Here is a 25,681-nt window from a genome sequence, read left to right as displayed (position 1 = left end):
AAGCTGGAATTACAGTCTCAGTCGTGTTCATCCGTGAAGAAACACAGAGCGCTGCCCTTTTCTTGTTTAAAACTTTGATGAGAGCATAAACAAGATAATCTAATCAAAGTTGGGAAAAATGAACCTGCTGACTGCCAGCTACCTCTGCCAGCCAGCTGTTCTCCTAAACCACCCCAACACAGGGCACTGGGACCAGGTCCTCTGTCTTCTTCTCCAGGAATAGTCCACCTGTGACACTGTTCCTTTCTACCTTTCTCATCCCGATTTATAGTTCTCTCCTCACCCCCACTAAAACATTAACTAGTTCACTAGTTTGTACCAAGTACTATATTTAGTGGGGTTATGACTCATTTAAGAATTTTTCCCCCATTGGTGCTAATGGATACTCTCCTCTCCTCTGGCCAAATCAGTAACATTCTTCAAATAGAAAATGACTAAATCAGATGTCACAACCAACCTGTTTTATATTAATAATAAAAAACAAGGCATCAAGAGGCAAAACACGACCTGTGGGATCTTAGGGATAGTCCCTTGGACCCTACTAGCATCATCAACCGTAGGTGAATAAACTGAAAATTTAAGGAGAAACTGAACCTTTAAGGCATGTCAAGCATTCCAAATGCATCCCAGACACACGGTATCCTAAAGACCACAGGCTTCTTCAAGTTTTATTTCTAGAAAAGGGTACTGAGCTCTACACACACAAACATACACACACTAGGAGCGGGGAGAAGGGACGAGCAGGGCGGTGTGGAGGGAGCGCAGGCAGCCGGGAAGCGGGCGCACCATTATCGCGATGTAGTGCCTGTGTGGTAGAGGAAGGGGGCCATCCATGCGCAGCATGTAGAACTGGCTCCGCAGGAAAGACTCCAGGTACTGAGTGTGCAAACTCATGACCTGCGTGATGTTGTCCAGGCGGCCGGAAGTCGAGTACTCTTCCACAAGAAAGTTCGTGCGCTCATCCACCGTGTTCGCTTGGACAACCTGGTGATGGAGAAGCACACAATGAGTACTGAGAAGCAATGGATCTTTTGTTTACACACATGGTGCCACTCTGGAAGCAAGCGAATGTTCTCTGGGTAGGAACAGGCCCCGAAATTACACAGTTGCTCATACCGGCGCCGGAAATAAAAAAAATTAAAAAAAAAAAAAAAAAAAGAAAGAAAGGAAAAAGCACCGCTCGTTTTTGGCTCTGGGACCGCAATTTATTAAACAACAAATGTCAAATCATCAAACACACAGCTCTGAACTTGGAGAAAAGCAGCTTCCATCTGCTCTGCCAGGCGCGGAAGGCACAGTTTCCAGGGCCCACTTGCCTGGCCATTATCACGCCAACTGGTGGAGCGGGAAGCGGTGGTATTCGATTCCCACAGTTACAATTTTATCCCAACGGCCTACGAAGATATTTAATCACATTGTCTTAAGACAAGAGTTTCAGTCTGATCTTGCACTTGTTTTTGTTCAACATAAAATAAAAAGCTTTCTGAAATCTTTTTAGGGACAAAGGAAAACACGATAATTTGTAGGAAAGTGTTAATTGAAAAATTAATAAGGACACTAGAATACTGTGATTCCTATTTTCAGCCTATTGTATTAATTGTTAAAAACAAGGTTGGTTATTAAAATGGACATCCTCTATCCCAGGGACTCAAAAGAGCCTTCTCAAAAATAGATTATTATATGTAGCTTTATACACAGTGACAGCTTGGGCATCACACCAAGAATTGGGTCTGAAGGTGTTAAGAGCTTATTAGCACCTTGTAGAAGGACCCAGCTCTGTGGGAATTAATGGACATGAGATGAATATTTCTAGGACTGGTTCATTATTTAATGATATTTTAGAATTAGAATTCTAGACTTAAGAATACATTTCTTATTTCAGATTCAAAATTAAATTCGAGCTCATGCACCTAGTTAACCACAGGGCCTGGTCTAGAATCCAGATTTTCTAAAGTCCAGACTACTGGTCTTCCCAGAGATCCATACTGTTATTAGAAACTCTGTTTACTCTTTAAGGCTGGCTTCACAGTCTCTTCTGAAAAATAAGTACAAATTATACAAAGGCACTATTGACCGAGGAAGACGTAATCCCAAAGGAAATAGAATGTTTGGAAAGTGTGAACTGTGAGGAAATGTTAATTACAATGGCGTAAAAAAGCAATTTCAGTTCAGCTAGTTATAAAGCCAAGTATACTTTCATTTGCTCATTTCCCCCATTTTGTCAACTACAGGGACCAAGTGATGTTAAAAACAATAAGCTCTGGATTAACCACATGTAATTAAACATAGAATATTTGTTAATTTTGTTTTGTCTTCTACAGCAGAGTTTCTTTTGTTTAAGCAATGCCAAAGGCGTAAACAAATGCAGGAGGTCCTAAGAACATCGGTGGCTTCTGCAAACCACCTTACCTTCAATATATAGTGTGAAAAAGACTGTTTCAGGAAGTCTTTATGTAAATGAGGTAATCACTCCACCAAGATCCCTGTGCTGGATGGGCACAAACACAGCCCTTTCTGTAACGACTGGTCCCATCTACATCAGCTAGAGACGGAGTTCCCAATGTTAACTTGTTAACATGTTTCTCATGTTAACATGATTGTTAACATCCCTTTAACCTTTCCATTCAGATGGTAAGGTCACTCAAAAAGCAAAATGAAGATGTAGGACTACTGACTCTGGCAATGGCCTGGCATGTATTTTTCAAATTTTATTCATCCCTTCTTTTAAGACAATGCCTAGCACATAACAGATGCTCTGTGTATCTTTGTTGACTGCTTTCAGAACAATATAGGAATAATGCTGGTGCTTTAAGATAAATGTCTTTGAAGTAGTGAATCAGGATATACAATTGTATTCAATAAGGCAATAACTCCTTCTAGCAGAGAAAACCTCCCCAGTTTAGTGATTCTTAAACTTTTCTTAGCTCAAGTATCTATCTGAGAGGCATCTAGGAATCTAGGATGTCGGGCACTTTGCTGTGATCTTTCATAAGGACGTATACCCACAAAAAGGCACAATTCTTCTCTTGATTGTTCATTTTACGACCTCTCCTTCTTGAAATTACCATCTTGCCTCCCGCCCCCCCAACTAAAGGTACATACTGTACAGACTGAATTGACATTCTCTCCAAGAGACTTCTTAGAACCAAAATAAACAAATAAAAGAGTAAGGACTAATGATGTAATGCCATTACATTACATACAATGTAACGACTAATGTCATTAAATTAGTAACGACTAATGATATTCTGCTTAATAGGCTTAGTTGGGAAACTCATTTTTTTCAACTCAGAATATATTTTTTTAACATTTATGAAACCTATAATCACCATGAAACAGTGGATATTTAAAAACCTAAAACCTTTGGGTTAATATTAAACTTTATTTAAAAGAAACTTTATTACTATTAGTAGCTTTGTTCAGAAAAGTTATATTTGAAATCAAATATGGTAAAATTCACTTTTTTCTAACCTTGCAGAACTCTAACTCTAAAATAAGATGGCAGATTACTAAACACATAAACTTTTAAGTGAAGTTCAAAAGAAAGTATCTCTGTGGTTCTCTGAAACAGAAATAAGGAACAAAAAGCAAAACACAGGTTTACTCCCATATTAAAAATGGAGATATTCTTTGATATAATCCAGTTATTTTTTTCGTATCACACTTAATGTATTTTAGGACAGATAAACTTACTTCCTTCTCTGGAATAAAGGCACTTGGTCCTCTTGTCAAGGGCTGAGATACTCTGATTCTTTTATCCTGTTTTCAAAAGAAAAGTTTTATGTGTTAATGATGACATTCTAATTAAAGTTAAATTGGTGCAAATAAATTGCTGAGGTACTGAAACAAACAGAATAAATAGAACATAAAATCAAAATAAGGGACAGGTCTCAGATCACAGAAAATCCACAGGGCTAATGTGTGAATAAGATAATGGGGCAAGTTCCTCAAAAGTTAAAAACTGAACTTATGATCCAGCAATCACATGATTAGCTATTTACCCAAAGAACACAAGAACACTAATGCAAAAGGATACATGATTCCCTATGTTTAAAGCAGCATTATTTACAATAGCCAACATACGGAAGCCGCCCAGTATCCACTGATTCATAAATGGATAAAGAGGGTATAGTATATATATACAAGAGGATATTATTCCGCCACAAAAAGAATGAAATCTTGCCATTTGCAACAACATGAATGGAGTCAGAGAGTATAACGCTAAGCTAAATAAGTCACTCAGAGGAAGACAAACACCATATGATTTCACTCATATGTGAAATTTAAGAAACAAAACAAACATGCAAAGGGAAAAAAACGAGAGAGCGAGAGATGAATCAAGAACCAGACTCTCAGCTGTAGGGAGCAAACTGATGGTCACTAGGGAGAGGCGGGTGGGGGGATGGGTGAGGTAGGGGATGGGGATGAAGGAGAGCACTTGGATGAGCAAGTGGACAGAATTGGTGAATCACCATATTGTACACCTGAAATTAATTTAAACACTGCATATTAACTAACTGGAATTAAAATAAAAACGAGAAAAAAAAAAAAAGGATAATGGGGCAAATGCCTACCTCAGTCCAAAATTTCATTTCCCTCAGTCATCTTCTACAGCCCCGAGATTTTTAGCCCATAGTTGGCGTGACTGAAAGTGTCGATCTCCATAATAAAAGAATATCTAACAGTATACTACTGCACTGTTAGACCTCAATCTGGAAGCTCCAGGAAAGGTTGAAATCAGAGGATTCCATGCAATTCCCCAAGGAAATAACCTGACCTGTGGGGTTCTTTTTCCACAATAAAATAGAAAAGTTTTGAAGCTTTAAGTAAGAAAAATGTAAAACTTGGAGAAGTAGGGGTTAACTCAAAGTAAGAAATGGAGAACTTAGCAATCCATATTGGCCCACTTGCTATTCTATTGAGGACTAACTGGGAGATTGCCAGTGGTATTCTAAGTTTTGATTTATTTGAAGTTTTTATTTTTTTGTTAATTTTTTAAATTAAAAATATATTAATAACCCCATTTAAGTGTGATATCTATAAAGCTGCAAACATTCCAATCAGGTAATAACTTCCTTCTCTGCAGGCATGTTGGAAAGCTGGAATAGTCAGAGAGAGGCTCTCAGGGCTCTGAAGTCCTTCTTAGCCAGGAGGAGAGAGAGAGGAGTCATGGCTACTTAATTTTCTATACTGTAAGTAATATTCTGAAGTTCTAAAAAAGAAGCCCTCTAAAACTGTAACATAAAAACAGGGACTATGCTTACACCATACACAAAAATTGGCTCAAAATGGATTTAAGACTTGGATGTAAGACCAAAAACAATATAACTCCTAAAAGAAAACATTGGCGGTAAGCTCCTTGACATTGCTCTCAGTGGTATTTTTTTTGGATCCGACTCCAAAGCCAAAGGCAACAAAAGCAAAAATAAACAGGTGGGACTACATCAGACTAAGAAGCTTCTGCACAGCGGAGGAAACCATCAACGAAATAATAAGGCAACCTACTGAATGGGAAAAGATATTTGTAGATCATGTACCTGATAAAAGGTTAATATCCAAAATACATAACAGAGTCATATAATTCAAAAGCAAAAACAAAAGTTCAATTTAAAAAATGCGCAGAGGACCTGAATAGACATTTTTCCAGAGAAGACATTCAGATGACCAGTGGATACATGACAAGATGCTCAACACCACTCATCATCAGGGAAATGCAAATCAAAACAACAATGAGATATCATCTCACACCTATCAGAATGGCTAAACTCAAAAATGCGAGAAACAACAAGTGTTGATGATGATGTGGAGAAAAAAGAACCCCAGTGCCCTGATGGAGGGAATACAAACTGGGGCAGCCACTGTGGAAGACAGGATGCAAGGTCCTCAAAAAATTAAAAACAGAACTACCCTATGATCCAACCACTCTACTTCTGGGTGTTTATCTGAAGAAAATGAAAACACTAATTAGAAAAAAATATATACACCTCTATGTTTATTGCAGCATTATTTACAATAATCAAGGTATGGATGAATGGATAAAGAAGATGCGGTATACTGTACACACACAATGGATTACTCCTCAGACATGAAAGACAAAGAAATCCTTCCATTTGCGACAACACAGACAGACCTTGAGGGTATTAGTTTAAGTGACGTAAGTTAGAGAAAGATAAATATGGAGTGATTTCACTTACATACGGAACCAAATGATGAAACAAATGAACACACAAAACCAAACCAAACCTCCAGATAGGGAAAGTAGGTTGGTGGTTGCCAGAGGGGAGAAGGGTGGAGAGGTGGGCAGACTGGTGAAGGGGGTAAAGAGGTACTAACTTCCAGTTATAAAATCAGCAAGTCACAGGGATGTGATATACAGCGTGGTAACTACAGTCAGTAATATTACATAGCAAATCTGAAAGTTACTAAGAAAATAAATCTTAAAGGTTCTTAACACAAGACCAAAAAATGTGTCACTGTGTGGGGTGACAGATGATAACTCGGCTTAAAGGGGTGATCATTTTGGAGTGTATACAAATGTCGAATCATTATGTGGTACACCTGAAACTAGTATAATGTATGCCAATTAAACTTCAATAAAAACAAAATAGGGACTCGGCCATGGGTTGCAAAGATTATAAAGACTGTGTGGGAAATTGAAGAACATGAGAACAGAGTCTCCTGGAAAAGAGTGCATTAAGCTTTAGGTGCTACCAAGCCCTCCTCAGGCAACTTCCACACCGAGGAAGTGACTGTAAATGGTTCCTTATCCAATGTTGGCAATATCTATTTCATGTGACCTTGTCTCTTGTCCAGAGCAGATCACACAAATCAGCATAGAAAGAGATCTGCCGCCTATGGGTGCTTTGATGTAGAAGTTCTGCCCAAACACAACTGAGGGCAATTTGTTGGACGGGTTAAGATTCTAGAGTTACTGGAGGTATATGCAAGTAATGGACCCTGACAACAAGAAGAGCAACAACATAGCACTCAGAAACAGAGGCAGAGAACACAATAAAGATGCATTAACACGTGTCTGCTGCTAAAGGGAAAAGCACTAGCGTTTCTATAGGGTCACCAACGAAGTCAAGTCTAATCACAGGCTCTCCCGAGTCTTTTCCTCCCTTCCATCCTCCCCTCTTTCTCTCTCCATAAGGTAATTGGAGTCTTTTTTGTTCCTTAAAATCAAAGAGCCTACCAAACACAAAATAGTTATTCTAATCCACTGCTTTTATTTTTCAAAGATTTTTATTTATTTATTTGACAGAGACACAGCCAGAGAGGGAACACAAGCTGGGGGAGTAGGAGAGGGAGAAGCAGGCTTCCCGCTGAGCAGGGAGCCTCATGTGGGGCTTTTAGTTCCCAGGACCCTGGGATCATGACCTAAGCCAAAGGCAGCCGCTTAATGACTGAGCCACCCAGGCAACCCCCAACCCCTTACTTCAATGAACAGCAGTTACAAAACCAATGGACAAAAGGAGACAGCCCAAGCGTTCAGTGATTTTTTTTGAGAATCTGATCAGGTACTGTGACAGACTCAGAGGATAGAGAGCAAGCAAAAGAGGGAGGGTCCCTGCCCCCATAAGCATGGCACACAACCTCCATCAATTTTCAGAATTCTATCAGAATAAATATATTGAGTAATGATAACCTAAACTGGCTCAGGTTTCAGAAAGGACCAGGCATTTAGGTTGTATTTATAAAGTGATGACAAATATATCTTAACCTACTGGTCAAAAATACTAGAAGACTCCATGTAAAAAGGAGTGATTTAGAAATTCTAATATCGGCATTTCCTGTCTAAAACAACCCAAATCCAGGTTTACCCAGAAAAATAATTTAAAAGAAAATAACAGATTTCTTCTCTCTGCTAGCTGCTGTGAGTTATAGGAAACATTTCAAATACTCTCTCTGTAATACAGCCTAATGCAGTCCTATGTGAAAAGCAATTTCCTTGATGATGAATCATTTCAAATGAATAGAGCAGTTAAGAGAAACTGATTGTGAGGACCTACCACAGGTTTGAGGAGAAAAAATGCCAATGGAAAGGTAAGTGGGCTTTTTTGTTTATATTTATAAAAAATACATAAAATTCAGAGAAAAGACAGGGAGAGAAAAACCCAAAGTCTATGAAGGGACTTTGGGAGACAAAGAATGATTTATTACTAATATGATTTGTTTGTAAAAATCAGCTTTGAGACATTTATCAACTGAATTTACCATTACATGCTTGAAATTGTTATTCTGTCTACCGTAGTATTTTCTGGAACAGAAGATGTTTAAATCTGAAATAAGTCTTCATTACAAATGGAACTTCCCACTGTTGCACTTCAAAGAACATAACATCTCTTCGTTTGACCAACTGATAAGAAGCAACAGAGACTCAATTTCATTTGTGTAAACATTCGTTTGCTCATTTAGTCAGCAAACATTGAGAATCTACAACGCGCCAGACACAAATAAGGATTAACCTGACAGAAATGCCTACAGCCAACCACGCGGCATATGACAGAGCCCAGAGCAGATGTATACCCACGGTGATGAAGGAAGAGATCATTTTAACAATTACCACTTGCCTAGTCATCCCCCTTTGGCTGAACATTAAAGTTATGTCCAGTTTTCACTATTATAAATAATGCTATGATGAGGATCTTTGTATAAAGAGGTTTGAGGGCAGACTGTGGTATTCAGGATAGGTTCTTTAGAAGAATTCCCCGATGTGGATTTCCTGAGCTTTAGGTCAAATAGCCTTAAAGTTCTTGTTGGAAACCGCAAAGGTGCTAGCAAAAATCTTTTACCAATTTTATGGTAATAAAATGGTTACGGTTCATCAGCTGAGAGAACGCCCACTTAACTCATTCACTTCAAAAGTGAAAAACAGCATCCAAAAATGTGATTGAAACTTTTCATGATATGTGAGGTAAAATTTCTTACATTGAGATGTGTAATATAATTAATAACAATACAATATTTTAAATAATAGTTTTTTTTTTTTAAATAATACAATCTGGGGGTGATGCAGCCCCTGAACCTGGGACTAACACAAACTAACAGAAACCAACTAACAGAAACTCCCCAGTTGGGCAGTTACTGCAATAGCCCCGGGGAGAGATGATGTGGGCTGACTAAGAGAGCTGCTTAAACACTGAAGGGAAGGGAAAACTAACGTCATTTTTTAAAAAAAAGATTTTTATTTATTTGAGAGAGAGAGAGAGAGCGCGTGCGAGCATGGGGAGGGGCAGAGAGAGAGGGACAAGCAAAATCTGCAGTGAGCATGGAGCCTGGGGTGGGGCTCGATCTCATGACCCTGAGACCATGACCTGAGTGGAAACCAAGAACCAGATGCTTCACCAACGGAACCACCCTGGTGCCCTTGAAAACTAACATCATTTGTAAGTTTTGCCATCATGTATCTTTCTTTGGTTACGTTTTTTAAATGGCACCACTACTGAAATGATCAGCTAGTTCCTGCTTCTATAAAGGGAGCACCTTTTCTGGTGAGGATTTTAGTTAGCTGGCTAACTAATATTTTAACTGGCTCAGTTAGCTGCTTTGTATATTTATAAGAAGGTGAAAAACAAAATTGAAAAAATGATCATGGCAGCTCATAAATTCTACTGTGAACTCATTTTTCTAAGTACCATACCCCTCAGCCCACCTACTTTCTGTCTGTTTTGAAAGTTGATAAAGTCAAACCCAAAAGAGAGAGGATGGCACCATATCCCAAAGATTCATCTTCAAACCCTAAGCTGAAGCTCTGGTCTCCTGTAATACCCTGTGACACCTTTCCTCAGCTTTTTAAATTTTTATTCTTTTTATAATTGTATTTATTTATTTTTTTTCCTCAGCTTTTATTTCAAATCCAAAATGCCCAGGACCAAGTTGCTACCTCATTCACACCCTGATTAACTTTTCTGAAGTCTCTCGGCCTATGTTGCTTTGTACAGTGGCCATCAGTCACATGTGATGACATTTAAATTAATTAAAATTAAAGCTAAAAGTACAGTTCCTCAACCATGCTAGTCACATTTCATGTGCTCAACCACCTCATACATCCATGGCTAACATAACATAAAGGACAGTGCCGACATTCCTCTGCAGCGATGCATAAAGTTCTACCAAATAGCACTGCTCTCCAGTCTTCATCTAAATTAAAACAAACAAACAAACAAACCAAAAACACATCTTTGGCATTTTAATGGCTTTTTGAAATGATAAATGATTTCATTTATTGATTTGATTGATTTGATGATCACAACTATTCCATCCTATAACCAAGCATTTTAATGTCATTGCAGAAATGCTCTCAACCAAATTAAGAGTGAATCCAGATAAGGGTAATTCAGGAAAAACGAACAAACAATCAGCCAGTTCCAAGAATCCTTGTCTCAATTTCTGCTCTTAGAACAGTCTCCAGAAAAATAAAACCTTTCTCTCCCTTTTAGAAAACTATGGTAAAAAAACACACCATGAGATCTGCCACGTTGACAAGTCAAATGTATAGTACAGAATTGCTCACTCTAAGGACAGTGTTGTACAACAGATGTCTAGGACTTTCTTATCTTGCGTAACTGAAACCTTATACCCATTGAACGACAACACATTTTCCTCACCCCCCAACCCTTGGCAACCACTACTTTGTGCTTTTTATGTCAGCACTCTCTTTAGATCCCAGCTGAGATGCTCCTTACCTAATCACCAGCCTTCTTGCTTCCTCGCACCATTCAGATCTGTCTCCTGCGCAACTCCACTCTTGGTTGCCTCTCTCACACTGGAGCACCCATCCTACGGAGTCCTTGACCACTCGTGCACTTTCCCTGGACATCCCTGGCATTTCTTTCATTACTATTCATTCTCTCAAGTCAGCATTCTTTTCTAGGGTTTACATCTTCTTTCCATAAAACCAAATTTACTGGGTTTTGTGACAGTCCCTGTACCGGGAGGTGGGCGGTAGGGGGTGGAAAGCAGGGAAAAAAGGGCATGTGAACTGAAAATGAGCAAGCCAGGCAACTGACTCCTGAATCCTTTTCTCTAGCTCAGAGCTAGCTCTTCCTGGCCCTGCAGTCTGGCTGTGGAGCATTCTGAGCTGCTGTTGACTTCATCTGTTTGTAATTTTTGCACCTTAAAATCAACACGTTTGAACCATTCTTCTGGGGTGTCTGACTTCAAGTCATCATCTCAGGGCCTTGGGATCAAGCCACAAGTGGGGCTCCCTGCTGAGCATGGAGGGAGGGAACGGGAGGGTCCTGCTTCTCCTTCTCCCTCTGCCCCTCACCTCACTTGTACACTCTCTCAAATAAATAAATGAAATCTTAAAAAAAAATCTTCTACATCAAACCCACTGTCCCTTCTCACTTTCCTGATTGAGTTGTAAAGTCACCACACATAGCAGTAGCCTTGGTTCCAATGGATAGTTAGCTTTGACTCCTCATCGTAGGAGCCTGTGTTCAAACATTTGCCAAATGCTGTTAACTGCCTTTTCCCCACTCACTCTTTAAATCATCCTCTCCACAGACCCTCCTCAGCCATAAGAATTGAGAAATACTTTCCCTTCACAACTGAGAATAATGTCAATTCAGCATCTTAGCTTTCCCTCTTGTGGGGAGGCTTTGAGAAGATAACACATAAAAAATGCAATGCATAATTCAAAATGAGGTCTTAGTTTTAGTTTTCTTTCTGCCAGTTTTCCCTGATGTAAAACAAGACCAAACACCCCAAATAAGTATAGCTCTATTTTCTCAACAGACGCTGCTCTAATAGAACTCAAGGGTTGTTCTAGAAGTGAAAGTCACCTGCAGCCGCACTAATTTTGAGGAATAACCCCACCCTATTTTCCTCTTTTTAAGTATAAAGCTGATATCTTATTCTGCAGAAGCAAATGGCTTTGATCATACCAGCGATTCTTGTACAATGGCCTTGTTTTGTTTCTGTGAAAGTCTAAAATCCCAGGGCGCCTGGCCGGCTCAGTTGGTGGAGCATGTGACTCTTGATCTCGGGGTTGTGAGAAAAAGCCCCACGTACGGTGCAGAGATTACTTAAGAAAAAAAAAAAAAGAAAAAAAAAAGAAAGAAAAGAAAAAAAAAGTTAAAGAAAATCTAAATTCCCAAGGCTAGCTCTCGAGTTTTTTTTAGCTGCATTATCTATTACAATAGTCACATGTGGCTATTTCCATTTAAGTTAACTTTAAATAAAGTTAAAAAATGCAGCACCCAAATTGCATTCCTGACCTTTGGGAGTGTACAACAGTCACAGGTGGCTACTGAGATTTGCACAATGCAAATCTAGGATTTTTCTAATCATCGCCCAAGTGTCTGTGGTACAGCATTGCTCCATAGCATCACTTAGTCCTGATTTTGGCAGCTGGGATGATGCAAAGATACAAAATGGTTAAAATTTCAGGAATGAACAAAAACATAATAAACATGTATTAAAGTAACTGTAGGGGCACAGGTGGCTCAGTCAGTTGATTTTGGCTCAGGTCATGATCTCAGGGTCCGGGGATTGAGGCCTATGTTGGGCTCTATGCTCAGCAGGGAGCCTGCTTGAGATTCTCTCTCCCCCTCTCTCTGCCCCTCCCTGGGGCCCACCACTCATGCTTTCTCTCTCTAATAACTAAATAACTCTTTTTTAAAAAAGTAACTATAGAAATAAAATAAAAATTGATTTGCATATTAAAACTGGAAAACCAACAACTACAATGGCAGTAAAGTTGGAAGATACCATTCTTCGGAATCTCAATTTGATGACAATGTTCAAATCACTATGTAAAAAGAACATCTCTAAAATGCTGACTTTTGTGTTAAAAAATAAAAGGGCACAGAGAATTTTAAGAAACTTTAAACAATAGTAAATCTAAGTAGGCTTTGTTTTCAAATGTCTTAGACAGTAGTCACAGGATTTATTTAAATTTTTTCCATAAAATTCCATAATTTCAATCAAGAAAAGAAAACTAGGTATAAAATAGGAACCGAGACTCTGTCAGTTCTATGTGTTCTAAGATTGTCTTACAAGGGTTGTAAGGTCAAGAATGCTACCATGAGGAAAGTTTCATTTTTCAGGGATGTTATTATAGCTGAAAGAAGTTATGTGTGAAATTCATCAGTGGAGATTATGCCTATTAAGTCATTATCTGCTAGAAAACAAAACACTGTAAGGATGAAGATTAATTACATTTAGAAAATGGCTTCTTTTGACATGTAACAGCTAAGCAATTTTCCAGATAACTTTATATAAATCAATTTCAGACACTTGGAAGTCAGGAATTCTTAAAATTATGAGTTTTTAGAGGTAATCAACAAAATATGTAGCCCTAAAAAGCTGATTACCCTGCAGAATTAAGTGCTATAACTTCCTGCTCCTAAATACTTTAAAATTATTAAATTTCATTTTCACTTATCTCACCAGTTTATCACAGGAAAGCAAAACACATGCACATCCCATTTATTAAAATGTAAAAACTATGTATGAATTTATCTCTTTAGGAGAGAATATATTGAGTAATATGTATCATTAACTTGACACAGAGACACTTAAGAGAGGTTTTTAAAATCTTAACATGTAAAAATCATGGCAAAACAGAAATCTGACTCCAGAGTGCACACTGATCCCATAGCTTTTAAAGATAGCCTGAGGGGGCGCTTGGCTGGTTCAGTTGGTAGAGACCCTGTGACTCTTAATCTCAGGGTCGCAAGTTCAAGCCCCACATTGGGTATAGAACTTATTTAAAACAAAATAATAAATAAGTAAGTAAGTAAATCCCAAGAAGGCAATTTAATACCTTCATTTTTTAACTTTTTTTTTTTTTTTAACATACAACAATGACAAAGCATCCTGCCTATGTAACACATGGCCCAAGCAAAAATTTTAATTTGTGACTACAAGAAAGCCAACTGCAATGATCAATACGAACAGTACGTTTCAGTTGTTGAGTCTCCTTCTACTCTTTACAGGTGTTTGGCACAAACTACTGCAGGAAGGGCAGAGATGAACAGGCTATTAGGTAATGCTGATGCCATCTTTTTGTTCCTTGGCAGACGATTTCAGGGATAAGGCCTGGGTTTAGAGAAATTGATGACATTGCATATTTCAGAGGAAAAGGGCAAATGGAAAGGAACAAGGAGATTAAAAACTCTTATCACTACCTAAAGGCTCTAAGATTAATTGTAACAGACTGGTAATTTTACAGTAAACTCAAATTTAAATTTCTGTAATGATCTGGAATATACGTTGTGTTCCCACCACCTAAATGGCCTAAAAGACAATTTAACAAAGTTGTGACTTCTCCTACACTAGATTAAAATATGTGTTGACCTGCATGATATAATAACTGAGATCCAAAGTCATTTTGTGAGAAAAGATCTGGTAGCGGAAAATGGCAAGAGCACCAAGGATGGAAACCTTTCAAATCCTGCCAAAATCTCTCCTATGACTTGGAGCTAGGGTGTGCAAAGAACCACTGACGTCAGGAGCCCCGCCAGGCATCAAAGCGCGTGGCAGAGATGCACTGACACTCCAAAAAGCGCTCAAAAGTCCCCTTCACAGGTGGGAGACCCTGCCTCATTTCCAGGGCCTGAGACCAGGAGTGGACTCCTTTTTACATACCTAGTAAAATGAAGCCTACCAAGTCCCTCTACCAACAACAGCTCGAACCCGGCCAGAGTCACTGGAAGAACATGCAAACACCTTGTTAACTTTGAATTTCAGCGATTCCTTACGAACACATACTGGCTAAAATTTTACCTTGAAATCTCAAAACACTTCCACTAAAAGCAATGCACTTATCCAATGTATTTTTTTGTAAAGACTTTATATATTTATTGGCGGGGAGGGGTGGAGGGAAAGGGAGACACAGGCTACTCTCTGGGCAGGGAGCCCAACATGGGGCTTGATCCCAGGACCCTGAGACCATGACCTGAGACAAAGCCAGATGCTTAACTAGCTAACTGAACCACTCAGGCGCCCCCATCCAGTGTATTTTAGTGATTTCTTTACCTTCTCACTCCCCTGCTAAGCCGTCAGCTCCTGGTGGTCCTGCATAGTGCCTTGTCCATCTTTGAGCATTTCAACTTAATACAGACTACAGTGTGAGATAAACATCTGGTCCATTTTTTAAAGTTTTAAGTAATGATCATTTGAATAACAGGATTTTTTTTTCTATTTCATTTTTCAAAAAATTAGTTCCAAGAAATGAGGCATCAAGATTAAGCAACTCTCATTAAAAAAACAAAAAACCTTGGTGTGCCGTTTTGTAGGAACCATTTGGTAAATGTGTTTTACCAACAGTCGGCCTAAAGATACATAAATTCACCTACTAAGTAAGACTATTATCGAGCAGAAATCAGTAATAATAGTTGCTACAGCAGCTGCAGTCAAGTACACAAAGATGAATGGGCCTCATCCCATCAATAAAATAATTAAACACATATCCATATGGCAAAGGGGAGCTAATGAGTTAAACTTGCACTGCAGTATAGCTGAATTTCTAAATGAGCTTTCCCCTGGCTAGTAACAAAAATCTCTTAAATTTTATTCATTAGAACTCATGGTGAACTCCGTGCAAAGTGCAGGCAAGTTTTTCTGTTTTTATACAGACTATGAAATAGCAAACTTGTAAAAACAAAAGGACCACTAGCACCCTGTACAACCACAGACTGACACCAACTTATAAAGGTAGGAATATTAAAAGCAAATATGGGAGAGGCGTCTGGGTGGCTCAGCCAGCTAAGCACCCAACTCTTGATTTCTGCTCGGGTCATGATCTCAGGGTTTTAAGATTGAGCGCCACATCATCGGGTTCCACGTTGGGTGTGAAGCCTACTTGGGATTCTCAATCTCTCTCTCTTAAAATAAAATAAAACAAAATAAAATATGGAACTGGGACAGTCTTAAATTACTTGAGTAGTATCATATTACAAGCTAATCCTTTAAATTGGAAGTAAATCTAAAATCATGTTCATGTCCAAGGCCATCCAGAGGCAAGCAGTAAAGAACACATATCCTGTTCCACTTTCCATGTAATGCCACAAAGTAGCATAAATCTATCAAGTTAGTTTCACCTATAAATTAAAAGTTGATAGTTCTTTTAAAAGATTTTATTTCTTTATTTGAGACAGAGAGAGAGAAAGAGAGCTGGGGGGGGGGGGGGTCAGGAGGGGCAGAAGGAGAGGGCATTCCTCCCACTGCTAGCTGAGGGAGTCCACCCCGGGACTCGATCCCAGAGCCTGAGATCATAACCTGAGCCAGAGGCAGACGCTTAGCTGACTGAGCCACCCAGGTGCCCCTAAAAATCAGTAGTTCTAATACAACAGGTCTTTTCTGTATTCTGTGGAACTTAGATATATTTAACCAGAGCTTCCTGAGACTCTGCCTTGCCTTTTTGATGTCTATTGAAATTCTACCCATTCCCCCTTTAAGACCTGGCTCAAGTATCATCTTCTTTGGTCTCCCCTCCACTCCTACCAATTCCCAAGACCTGCTTTGAATTTAAACCTATTCTTCTTAAGATTCACAATTGTGTTCCTCTCTTTTATAACTATTGACATATACTGTTATCTTTTCACTCCTTTCAAATAATAAATAAGCTCCTTAAAGAGCAAGATCAATTTCTGATACAGTATCTGTAGTGTGACAGCACAGCAGCATGAAAACAATGGGGGACAGGAGTCTGGTACAGACTTTTGCTTCAGGGCAAAAGTATCCTGTGCACTTAAGGCCATTGTCTGTCTTCTCAGTGAGAAACAACAGTAAGTCAAACTCATAAACAGTCCTAGACATCAATCCATTACTTTCCCTGCACCCCCTGGGTTCCCTATGTGACACTTTTTCTTGTTTATTTTCTTATATTGATAAAACAAATAATATCTGCAATTTCTCATAATTTGTAATATTTTTTAGAAATCAGTAATAATATTATTACATGCTGTGACACTAATAATCCGGAACAATAAACGCTCCTATATAAGCTTTTCAGTGTTGAGCACTTTTTTAAAAATTTTTTTTAAGAGATGTGGAACTAAGAAATACACTTGCTAAACATGTTATTAAAATTTTGGGCTCAAGCCCAAGACAACGAGGAGAGGACTATTACTCTTTGTATCTGAGATAATGGGAGTCCATAATAACTACCTAAGTCGGTACTTCTCTATTAACATATAGACAATATACTTTCCTACTACCAATTATAGGATCTCTCCTCAAGTTCCACAAAAGTACTAAAAAGGGCTTTACTTCTCTACAAACAATGTTTCAAGTTTTGTATTGTGTAATAATAAAAACTCTCTTTGATTTTAGTAAGTTTTACTATTAAAATTAGGTCCTAACTAGATTAAAGGAAATTAAAATTGGGAGTTTGAGAAAGTAAGACTTTTGAAGAAATAAACAAACAAAAATGCTATGAATGTAGTTTCCTTGGTATATGAAGGAAACATAGTTTCGTTTTTTAAAGATTTACTTATTTATTTGAGAGACAGAGCATGCAAGGGGAAGGGGCAGAGGGAGAGGGGGGAGGGGAAGAGAGAGTCTGAGCCCCAAGCCCTGAGGTCATGACCTGACCCCAAACCAAGAATCAGATGCTTAACAGACTGTGCCACCTGCATATCCCAAGGAAACACAGTTTTAAATCAATCTTCTAAACTCAGCATCTACCACCTAGGTTATAACAAAATCAAAAGGCCTTTAGGTTATTCTAATGCAACACAGGAGGGCGGCACAGTTTCCAGATCTTTCAAAACAGGATGATTAACAAAATAGAGATCACTTGCTTACCTTAGAGGAATCAGGAGAAAAACATCAAATACAATTGATTTGTAGATTTACAAAACATCAGCATTTTAACCACCTGAAAACCAATACTTCTTTACACACTGAGTAGTAAAAAATAACAAGAAACTTACGGTCTAATTTAAATTGAGAAAGTACCTTTCACAGCCTCCCAGGAACACAACAACTGAGCAAATTAAAGTGTGTTTGATTTTACACTGAATTACATTCAACTTTAGTAGTAATGAAATTTAAAAGAAAAACAGAAGTTTTTGTTTCGTTTTGGAAAGAACAGTCGTCTTTTAATTCTTGCCTGGAATAGAAAATCTGATCTGAATAATAAAATAATAATCATAATCTAATAGTTAATTCTCATTAACTTCATTTCTGATCTATGGTGTCAACCCCTAAGTCTACAAACAGAGAACTACAAAACTGTGCTTTAATGAGCATAAGTAAATTTAAAGCCTATTGAAATTACAATTAAAACCATGAGTTGTTATGCTCATTTATTTTTTTATTAAAGATTTATTTATTTAGTTTAGAGAGACAAGAGCACAAGATGAATGGGGGGAGGGAGGAAGAGAGAGAATCTCAAGCAGACTCCCCAACCCTGAGAGCATGACTGAGCTGAAATCAAGGGTCCCAATGCTCAACTGACTGAGCCACCAAGGCACCCATTATGCTCATTTCAGTGGATGGTTCATAAACATTTTGATATCAGGACCTCTTTATACTAAAAATTATTGACTCCAAAAGCTTTTATGTAAGTAATATCTCTCAATAGCTACCATGTAAGAAATTAAACCAAAGAACATTTTGAAGTATTTATTCATTTAAAACTAAAAACAGAAGTAATAAACCCATTACATGTTAACACAAGTGAATTTTTTGGAAACTGTAGACAGCAGCAAAAAATCTTTGAGAAAAGGAGCATTATTTTACATTTGAGCAAATATCTGGCTTAATTAAAAAGAACTGGAGTCTTATATTTGCTTCTGCATTCAAAATGTTGTTATCTGTTGTAGTGATTGTACAACATGAATGAAGTCTGGCCTTCACAAAGATGTAATTGGAAAAGGGAGGTCTATTTTAATAGTCTTTGCACACCGTTTTGCACATTCTTTGATACTACACTAAAACTGGACAAATGGTAGCTTTTATAAGTTTGTTGCAATGTAGAATCTGAAGCCTTATTAATAAGTTTCTTACTGTGCTGCATTAAAATTCATTGGCTTATCTTGTAATAAATGGATCATTTACCCACATATGATTTTGTAATGTTAACCACTGGTCATTTAGAAAGTATTGGTTCCTTGAGCTTTGCAAGTTTTTAAAATAGTGATACATATAATATTAAAAATAAAATTTGTTAATACCACCTCATCACATCAGAGGCATCTGTAAGTACGGAGAAGTGGTCAAGCTCATGGTAGAGGATAGCAGTTTTCAAAAATTCTTTTCTCATGAGCGCTCACATTTTATCATGAGCAGTAAGTTCTGTCAGTTGTTTTCCTCAAAGTGGCAGGCTCACTTGGTTAGTTTTTGTGACTTAGTTATTGAAACTGCCAGATACCCAAGTGTGAGTAACCATCTGTCATTCTTTCACGTGCAAATGGTGTTCAATAAAATGATTAGTGTGGCTCACAACTCAGTGTCACATCTGCTTTGCCTGGAGAACCGCCTCACTTTGGCCTGTTGCAGCGCTCTGTGCATAGTCTCTATTTTGAAAGAGACTTTAAAAGATAAGTCTTTTTGCAAATGACTGAAACTGTTTATAAGGTTACCTAATTAAAAGAGGTTAGGTATCCTTATAAATGGTTTCAGTCATTTGCAAAAGATTGCCACATTTCACCTTCACAGTAAGACAGAGTATCAAGAAGCTCTTAGAACAATTATGATGTTTTGGTTTTCTCATTATAGAACTTAGGTCTATTATAGGTCACAGAACTTCTATGGAAGTGCTCATTTGTAAAATAAACTTTCAACCGATGAAGTACATACAAATGATCAAGAAAACCCTGTAGGAAAAGCACAATTTACTACCGTATAGTAAAATATATTTCTATAATTAGGAGTTGTGTTGGCATATGAACAGATTCACAAACCAATGGAACATTTGTAATTATGACTCAGTATCTGGAATTGGTAATTCAAACACACACACACACGCACACACACACCTTTTACACGTTACAAAAACACCATAGGCAAAATCACATGATAAACACCTGAAATTTAACCCCAAACAATAGTTACTTCTCTAATTGTTTAAGGAGCTCCCAAAAATCAACAGGAAAAAAGCAAAACCAAAGGAAAAAAAAAAAAAACTGGACAAGGAATAGGCATTAACAGAAGAAATTACTCATAAAAAGAGAAAAGCAAACATTATATTTCATTTATCAGATTGGCAAATAACCAAGTTAGGCAACAGTATTTATTGACAAGACTATGAGGGAACGGACACTCTCAAAAATTATGGGAATGCAAGAATCCAACAACTCTCAGGGACAGGAATTTAACAATGTCTGGAAATATTACACATGCATTTATCCTTTGACCCAGCAATCTCACTTCTGAGAATCTAATCCATCAATACAGCCATAAAAAAGGACGAGGAAAATGTCTATGTACTAAAAATAACTTGAAACTGAATCTAATCAAGCTTTTAGTCCAGATTTCAAATTAACAGGACACAGAGGGTGAAAGGCAAAGTTAAAAGACAACATGAGAAAACAGAGAAAAATATCCCGATTATGAAAGATCCTATAGGACAACTGCCCCAACTGGTTAAAGGCATGGGGGAAAAAAAAAAAAAGCAGCAGGAGCAACGAAAGAGGAAAGCCTATTCTGAAGACAGACTTCAAAGACACAGCTTCAGAGAACTTAAGTCAGAAAAAGTCAACTCTAAAAAGACATGGAACAATGAGAGGAAACTGAATAACATGAAATATTACATGATATCACACAATTATTGTCGATTTTGTTAGGTGTGATAATTCCCATTGTAGTTATACAAGAATGCATTAATATACTTTAGATGCTAATGTAGCAGGGGTAAAAGAAAATGCCTTTGAGATTTAATTAATTTAAATTACCTCAGGGACAATAACAGCACTGGATTGATGAAGTGGCAATATCTTGCAATATTGAATTTGGTGACGGCTTTTGGAGGCTTGGTGTATGGTATTTTCTGCTTTTGTATAGCTTGATGTTTTTTATGATCTTTTCAAAAATTTTATTTATTTATTGGAGAGGGAGAGAGCGCGCGAGAGAGCACAAAACAGGGGGGAGTGGCAGAGGGAGAAGCAGACTCCCTGCCAAGCAGGGAGCCTGATGTGGGACTCAATCCCAGGATTCCGGGATCATGACCCGAGCAGAAGGCAGCTGCTCAATCAACTGACTCCCCCAGGTGCCCCCCAGAAGTTTTCTTTCTAAAAGTTTATTTGAAAGGTCTTGGGTTAAGTACTGGGAGTACGAAGATAAAGTGTAAGTGCTGACCTCAAGCAAACATCATGTAAATAAATATGGATGTACAATTACAATAGACTTTAGGAGCTATAAGGGAGATGACCAAAACAGAAATACCTAACTCTGCCTGCAAGGGGATGGACCAAAAGAGCCTTACCGATGGGACAGATCTCTAGAAAGGGCATGGAAATGTGTCACGCCATCTAGAAAACAGATGGGTGTATATGCGTACAACATTCCAGGTAAAAAGAACAGAATATGCAAAGTCATGACATGTTTAGGGAATTACCTACTGTTCTACCTGATCCCTGAACCTCTCTCAGGGAATAAGCCTAGAGATATAGGCAAGAGTTGTATCATGAATGCCAGACCAAAGAGACTGGACTTCATATGAACAGACAATATTAAACAGATTCTATTTATCTTTTAAGAAAATATTTCTGACATCAAAGAGATGTGGGGTTGTCTGGAGAATGTAACACCTGTTAGACGGCTCCTATAATTTCTAGGAGAGAGAAGATATGGGTTCACTAAACAGTGTGGATTAAAATGCATTCTGTTGAGAGCTATTTAGGAGACAGAATAAACAGTACAGAGGGGCTGACTGGATAGGAGGGGGAAGGAGTGAGAGAAGTCTAGGTTTCCTGTCAAGTGCCTGGATGGATGAATAATGGTGGTACCAAGTGACAGAAAAGAAATCAAGAGAAGGGGCAGCTCAGATTTAGGATGACTCTAATAATCTATTGATATAATTGTATAAGGCGGGAATATAGAAGGATGGATATAAGTTTCTTGGCAAGAGTCAAGTGTTTGATTATTTTCATCTGCATTTAAGGACTCAAACTTCCTGTTAGGCTGAACACTCTAACATTTAATGGCAACTTCTCACCACCTGTTCACAAAGTCTCTGTCAGTGACTAATATGTGTCCCACCTCCACCACCATCCCATTATTATACACATTGTATCTCCAGCTATGCCGTGGGAAGGGGAGGGAAGACGGTAGAAAGAGGGTGAAGTTTTTAATATTCTGGCCCTTATCTAGCTTTCCAGTGCTTGTTTTCCAAGTGGTCCTACCATGAACACCTGGCTTCAACTACCCTCATCTGCTGACTCCCAAACACTCCTTTGCATATTTCTGTATCTTTGTTCCTTTGTCCTTGAACCTCCACCTGGGGAATGCCACGTCCCTTCTTCACCGTATTTATCATGGTGTTACTAACTTCTCTCCACAGACCCAACTCAGTTCCTACATTCTCTATACTGAATCATTCAACAGCAAGTTTGTACCTTCTTCTGGTTTCTCACTTAAATGACACCTGATCTACCTTTACATAACTTTGTCTTCTACTTCACTAATTTAATTCTAGAAGTAATTCCACCTTACTTGATCATAAATTCAGATCCGGTGCTCAGCAAATGTTGACTGACCCCATAACATCTCGATATATTACTGAGACGATTACACATTTAATGATGATATTAAGTAGCATCTTTCGGGGCAGTGACCACCTTAAACAATTTTTTAAAAGATTTTATTCATTTCCCTCAGAGAGGAAGAACGAGTACACGCAGAAAGAGAGGCAAATGGAGAAGCAGATTCCCTAGCGAGCAGGGAGCCAGGCATGGGGCTCTAACTGGGGCTCAATCCCAGGACCCCAGGATCATGGCCCGAAACAAAGGCAGACACCCAATCGACTAAGCCATCCAGGCACCCCCTGCCTTAAACAATTATTGTCATCCTGGACTCAGGCTAGTCCTAAGACACACACTAACACACACACACAGACAATCACAACTGAATAGAATCATCCCACATCCAAACGTTTGGAATTTGTTTGGGCAACAAAATTCTCAGAGTGTAGTTCTGGTTGAAAGAGCTATAATTATGTTACAATTAAAATCCATGGAAGGTATCTTCTAATTATCAAAAAGACTGTCTTTAATTTGTTATTGTCCTGATATCTCCTCCCATTTTCCAGATTAACTTCTATATAGATGCCATTCACACACCTTTCTCTTCTTTATCATTCTGTGTAACTAATTTAACTTATGTTAACTAAGGACAGCCTCTTTTTCAGGCCTCAGTGTGAGTATACTAATCCCTAGTTTTTTAATCAACTCAGAGATGAGAGGGGCTCTTGGGTGGGTCAATTGGTTAAGTGTCTGCCTTTGCGAAGCTCAGGTCATGATCCCAGGATCCTGGGATGGAGCCCCTGCTTCTCTCTCCCTCTGCCTCTCCCCCAGCTTGTGCTCTCTCTCTCTCTCAAATAAACAGAAACAAGAACTCAGGGGAAAAAAAAAAGATGCGCATTCATATGATATAAGCTTTACTAATTTTTTTAGCATTAAAAAGACATCAAATGGGAACCAGAGCAATTCTAAGTTAAAAACACACATTCAGATCAACCAACCAACCAACAAATCAGTTTGCACAAACTGGATTCTTCATTAAAAAAAAAAAAAAAAAAAATATATATATATATATATATATATATATATTTACTTATTTGAGAAAGAGGGGGAGAGAGGGGCAGAGGGAGAGGGAGAAGCAGGCTCCCTGATGCACAAGGAGCCTGATGTGGGGCTCAATCCCAGGACCCTGGGATCATGACCTGAGCTAAAGGTAGACACTCAACTGACTGAGCCACCCAGGTGCCCCTGAATTCTTCATTGTTAAACAACTTGTGTAATAGCACTTTTAAGACTATAAAAAGTAGAAAAGCTGCCTAAAGAATTTTACAAACTAGCTGGTGAAATTAGACATACGCACCTCAAACAATGATAAACAGAACAGTGTGTAACTAAATGCTACCGGCAAGGTGATATGATGAAAAGGTACCAAAAACCTGCATTCTTCTTCAGCACTGAGAGAACCTGTTCAATTTCCAGGGCATCAATTTTCTCACTTGAAAAATGAAATAGATCATCTCTAAGGGCCCTTTTGTATTCCCATTTTCTGGTCATACAAAATGCTGTAAGCAACTCTAAAAAAACAGTCTTCAGAAACAAATAACCAAAATACCTTAAAATTACCTTCTCATTATTCTTACTAGTTTAAAACAAATTTTTTTTTTAAATAACCATTTTACTTAATCTCTTAAAAAGCTGATAAACTCAGATTTTGAATTTTTGGTAAAATGTCATAAAACCAAGATTAGAAAATAAACCTTATTACAGATATAACTGACATATTTTTATAACAGAATGACTTTCACTTTAAATTTATTTAAAAACTTTTTCAATGTTCTACATTTTCTGTTCTGTATAAATGATCCAGTTGAGAAGAAATACCATACTCTAACAAAATTTTTAAATTACATTTAAAAATTCACATCCTGTAAGGATTCATGTTGCTTTATAAGATTAAAAATCTCTATTATTTTACACAATTTTTCCAAGTCCTCACAAAATAATGTATGGACTTGTTCTTTTCAGATATTTCTATTAAGAAATGTATTGTAGAATTTTATCTTCACCATTAAGGATTATTAGGCCTCTATATATTAGTGAGTTTTTATTGTCCATAATTTATTTTTTAGGGAGTTCATATAATCTTAACAGATCTTCAAATACAGCTATTTCTTCACTAGAATGCAATCTTCAAAAAAACCCACATTTTTCTCTTCTAAAAGAGTCACGCGACCATCAGTATGCCTAACATGTATACAGTGATCAGAATTGATGGGATGGCCACTAAGACAGGATGCCTCCCTCATCTGGCTGGTTGGTGCTGCCTTTCGGCTGGAGTGCCATGCTTCTCTTCCACGTGGGCTGCTTTTGCTTCCTCCAATATGGCAGCTAGGTTCCAGAAAACCCCACAACCAACTGGCAAAGGCTGAAACTGCAGGTCTTCCCCATGAGTTTTTATTGATAATTCTTCAAAGCCTAACCTTACTTTCAAAAGCAAAAACTTTTTAGTTTTCTTAGTTGCACCCCAGCCTACCTTTGTTCCAAGATGAGTGTATTAGAGTGGGAACAACCAGTTCTTTAGGTACAATTACAAGTGGAACCAAGACCTACAAACTAAGTTCACAAACACAAAGTACCTTTCCAAACCAAAAGAACTTGATTCAGAGACTAATCAAATGGTGATTTTATATTATGATCAAGAGTAGAAGTGACCTTAGCGATGTTAAGTCACTCTTACCCATCATGTAAATAAAGTTATTGTTAGTAAGTCTGAATAGATATGTGATTACTTAAGCAGAATTTAGTTGGCAAAATTGTAAATACTTTTAACATAACAAAACAGACTTCTGCATTTCAGGAGTCAATAGTTTCTTTTGTATTTTATAAATGCTATCATTTGATTTCTTAGTGAAACTAATTAAATTTTCAAATAAGGATGCTACATGAAACCTTAATTTAACTGCTAAGCACTGAAATAACATTTATTTCTGTAGTGGCAAAACACAAAATACAGATTTGTAAGTTCTGTGTGGCAATATTCTACA

The 25,681-nt window shown here is 37.9% G+C and overlaps 1 protein-coding gene across 3 annotated transcripts in view; it reads right to left on the bottom strand.

Annotated features, from left to right (window-relative positions):
• Positions 1–25,681, bottom strand: part of SESN3 (sestrin 3) — a 73,430-nt gene that overhangs the window by 25,859 nt on the left and 21,890 nt on the right. For all 3 annotated transcript variants that reach the window (XM_059186093.1, XM_059186103.1, XM_059186110.1), the window contains exons 2-3: positions 3,694–3,759; positions 787–984 (exon numbers count right to left, since the gene is read on the bottom strand). In XM_059186093.1, coding sequence (XP_059042076.1) covers positions 787–984; positions 3,694–3,759 — 264 coding nt within the window. The remainder of the gene's footprint in view (positions 1–786; positions 985–3,693; positions 3,760–25,681) is intronic.

The sequence above is a fragment of the Mustela lutreola genome, chromosome 1 (genome assembly GCF_030435805.1).
Source record: "Mustela lutreola isolate mMusLut2 chromosome 1, mMusLut2.pri, whole genome shotgun sequence".
Lineage (NCBI taxonomy): Eukaryota > Metazoa > Chordata > Mammalia > Carnivora > Mustelidae > Mustela > Mustela lutreola.
The sequence above is the reverse complement of the archived record's forward strand: the minus strand, read 5'-3'. Positions and strand labels throughout refer to the sequence as shown.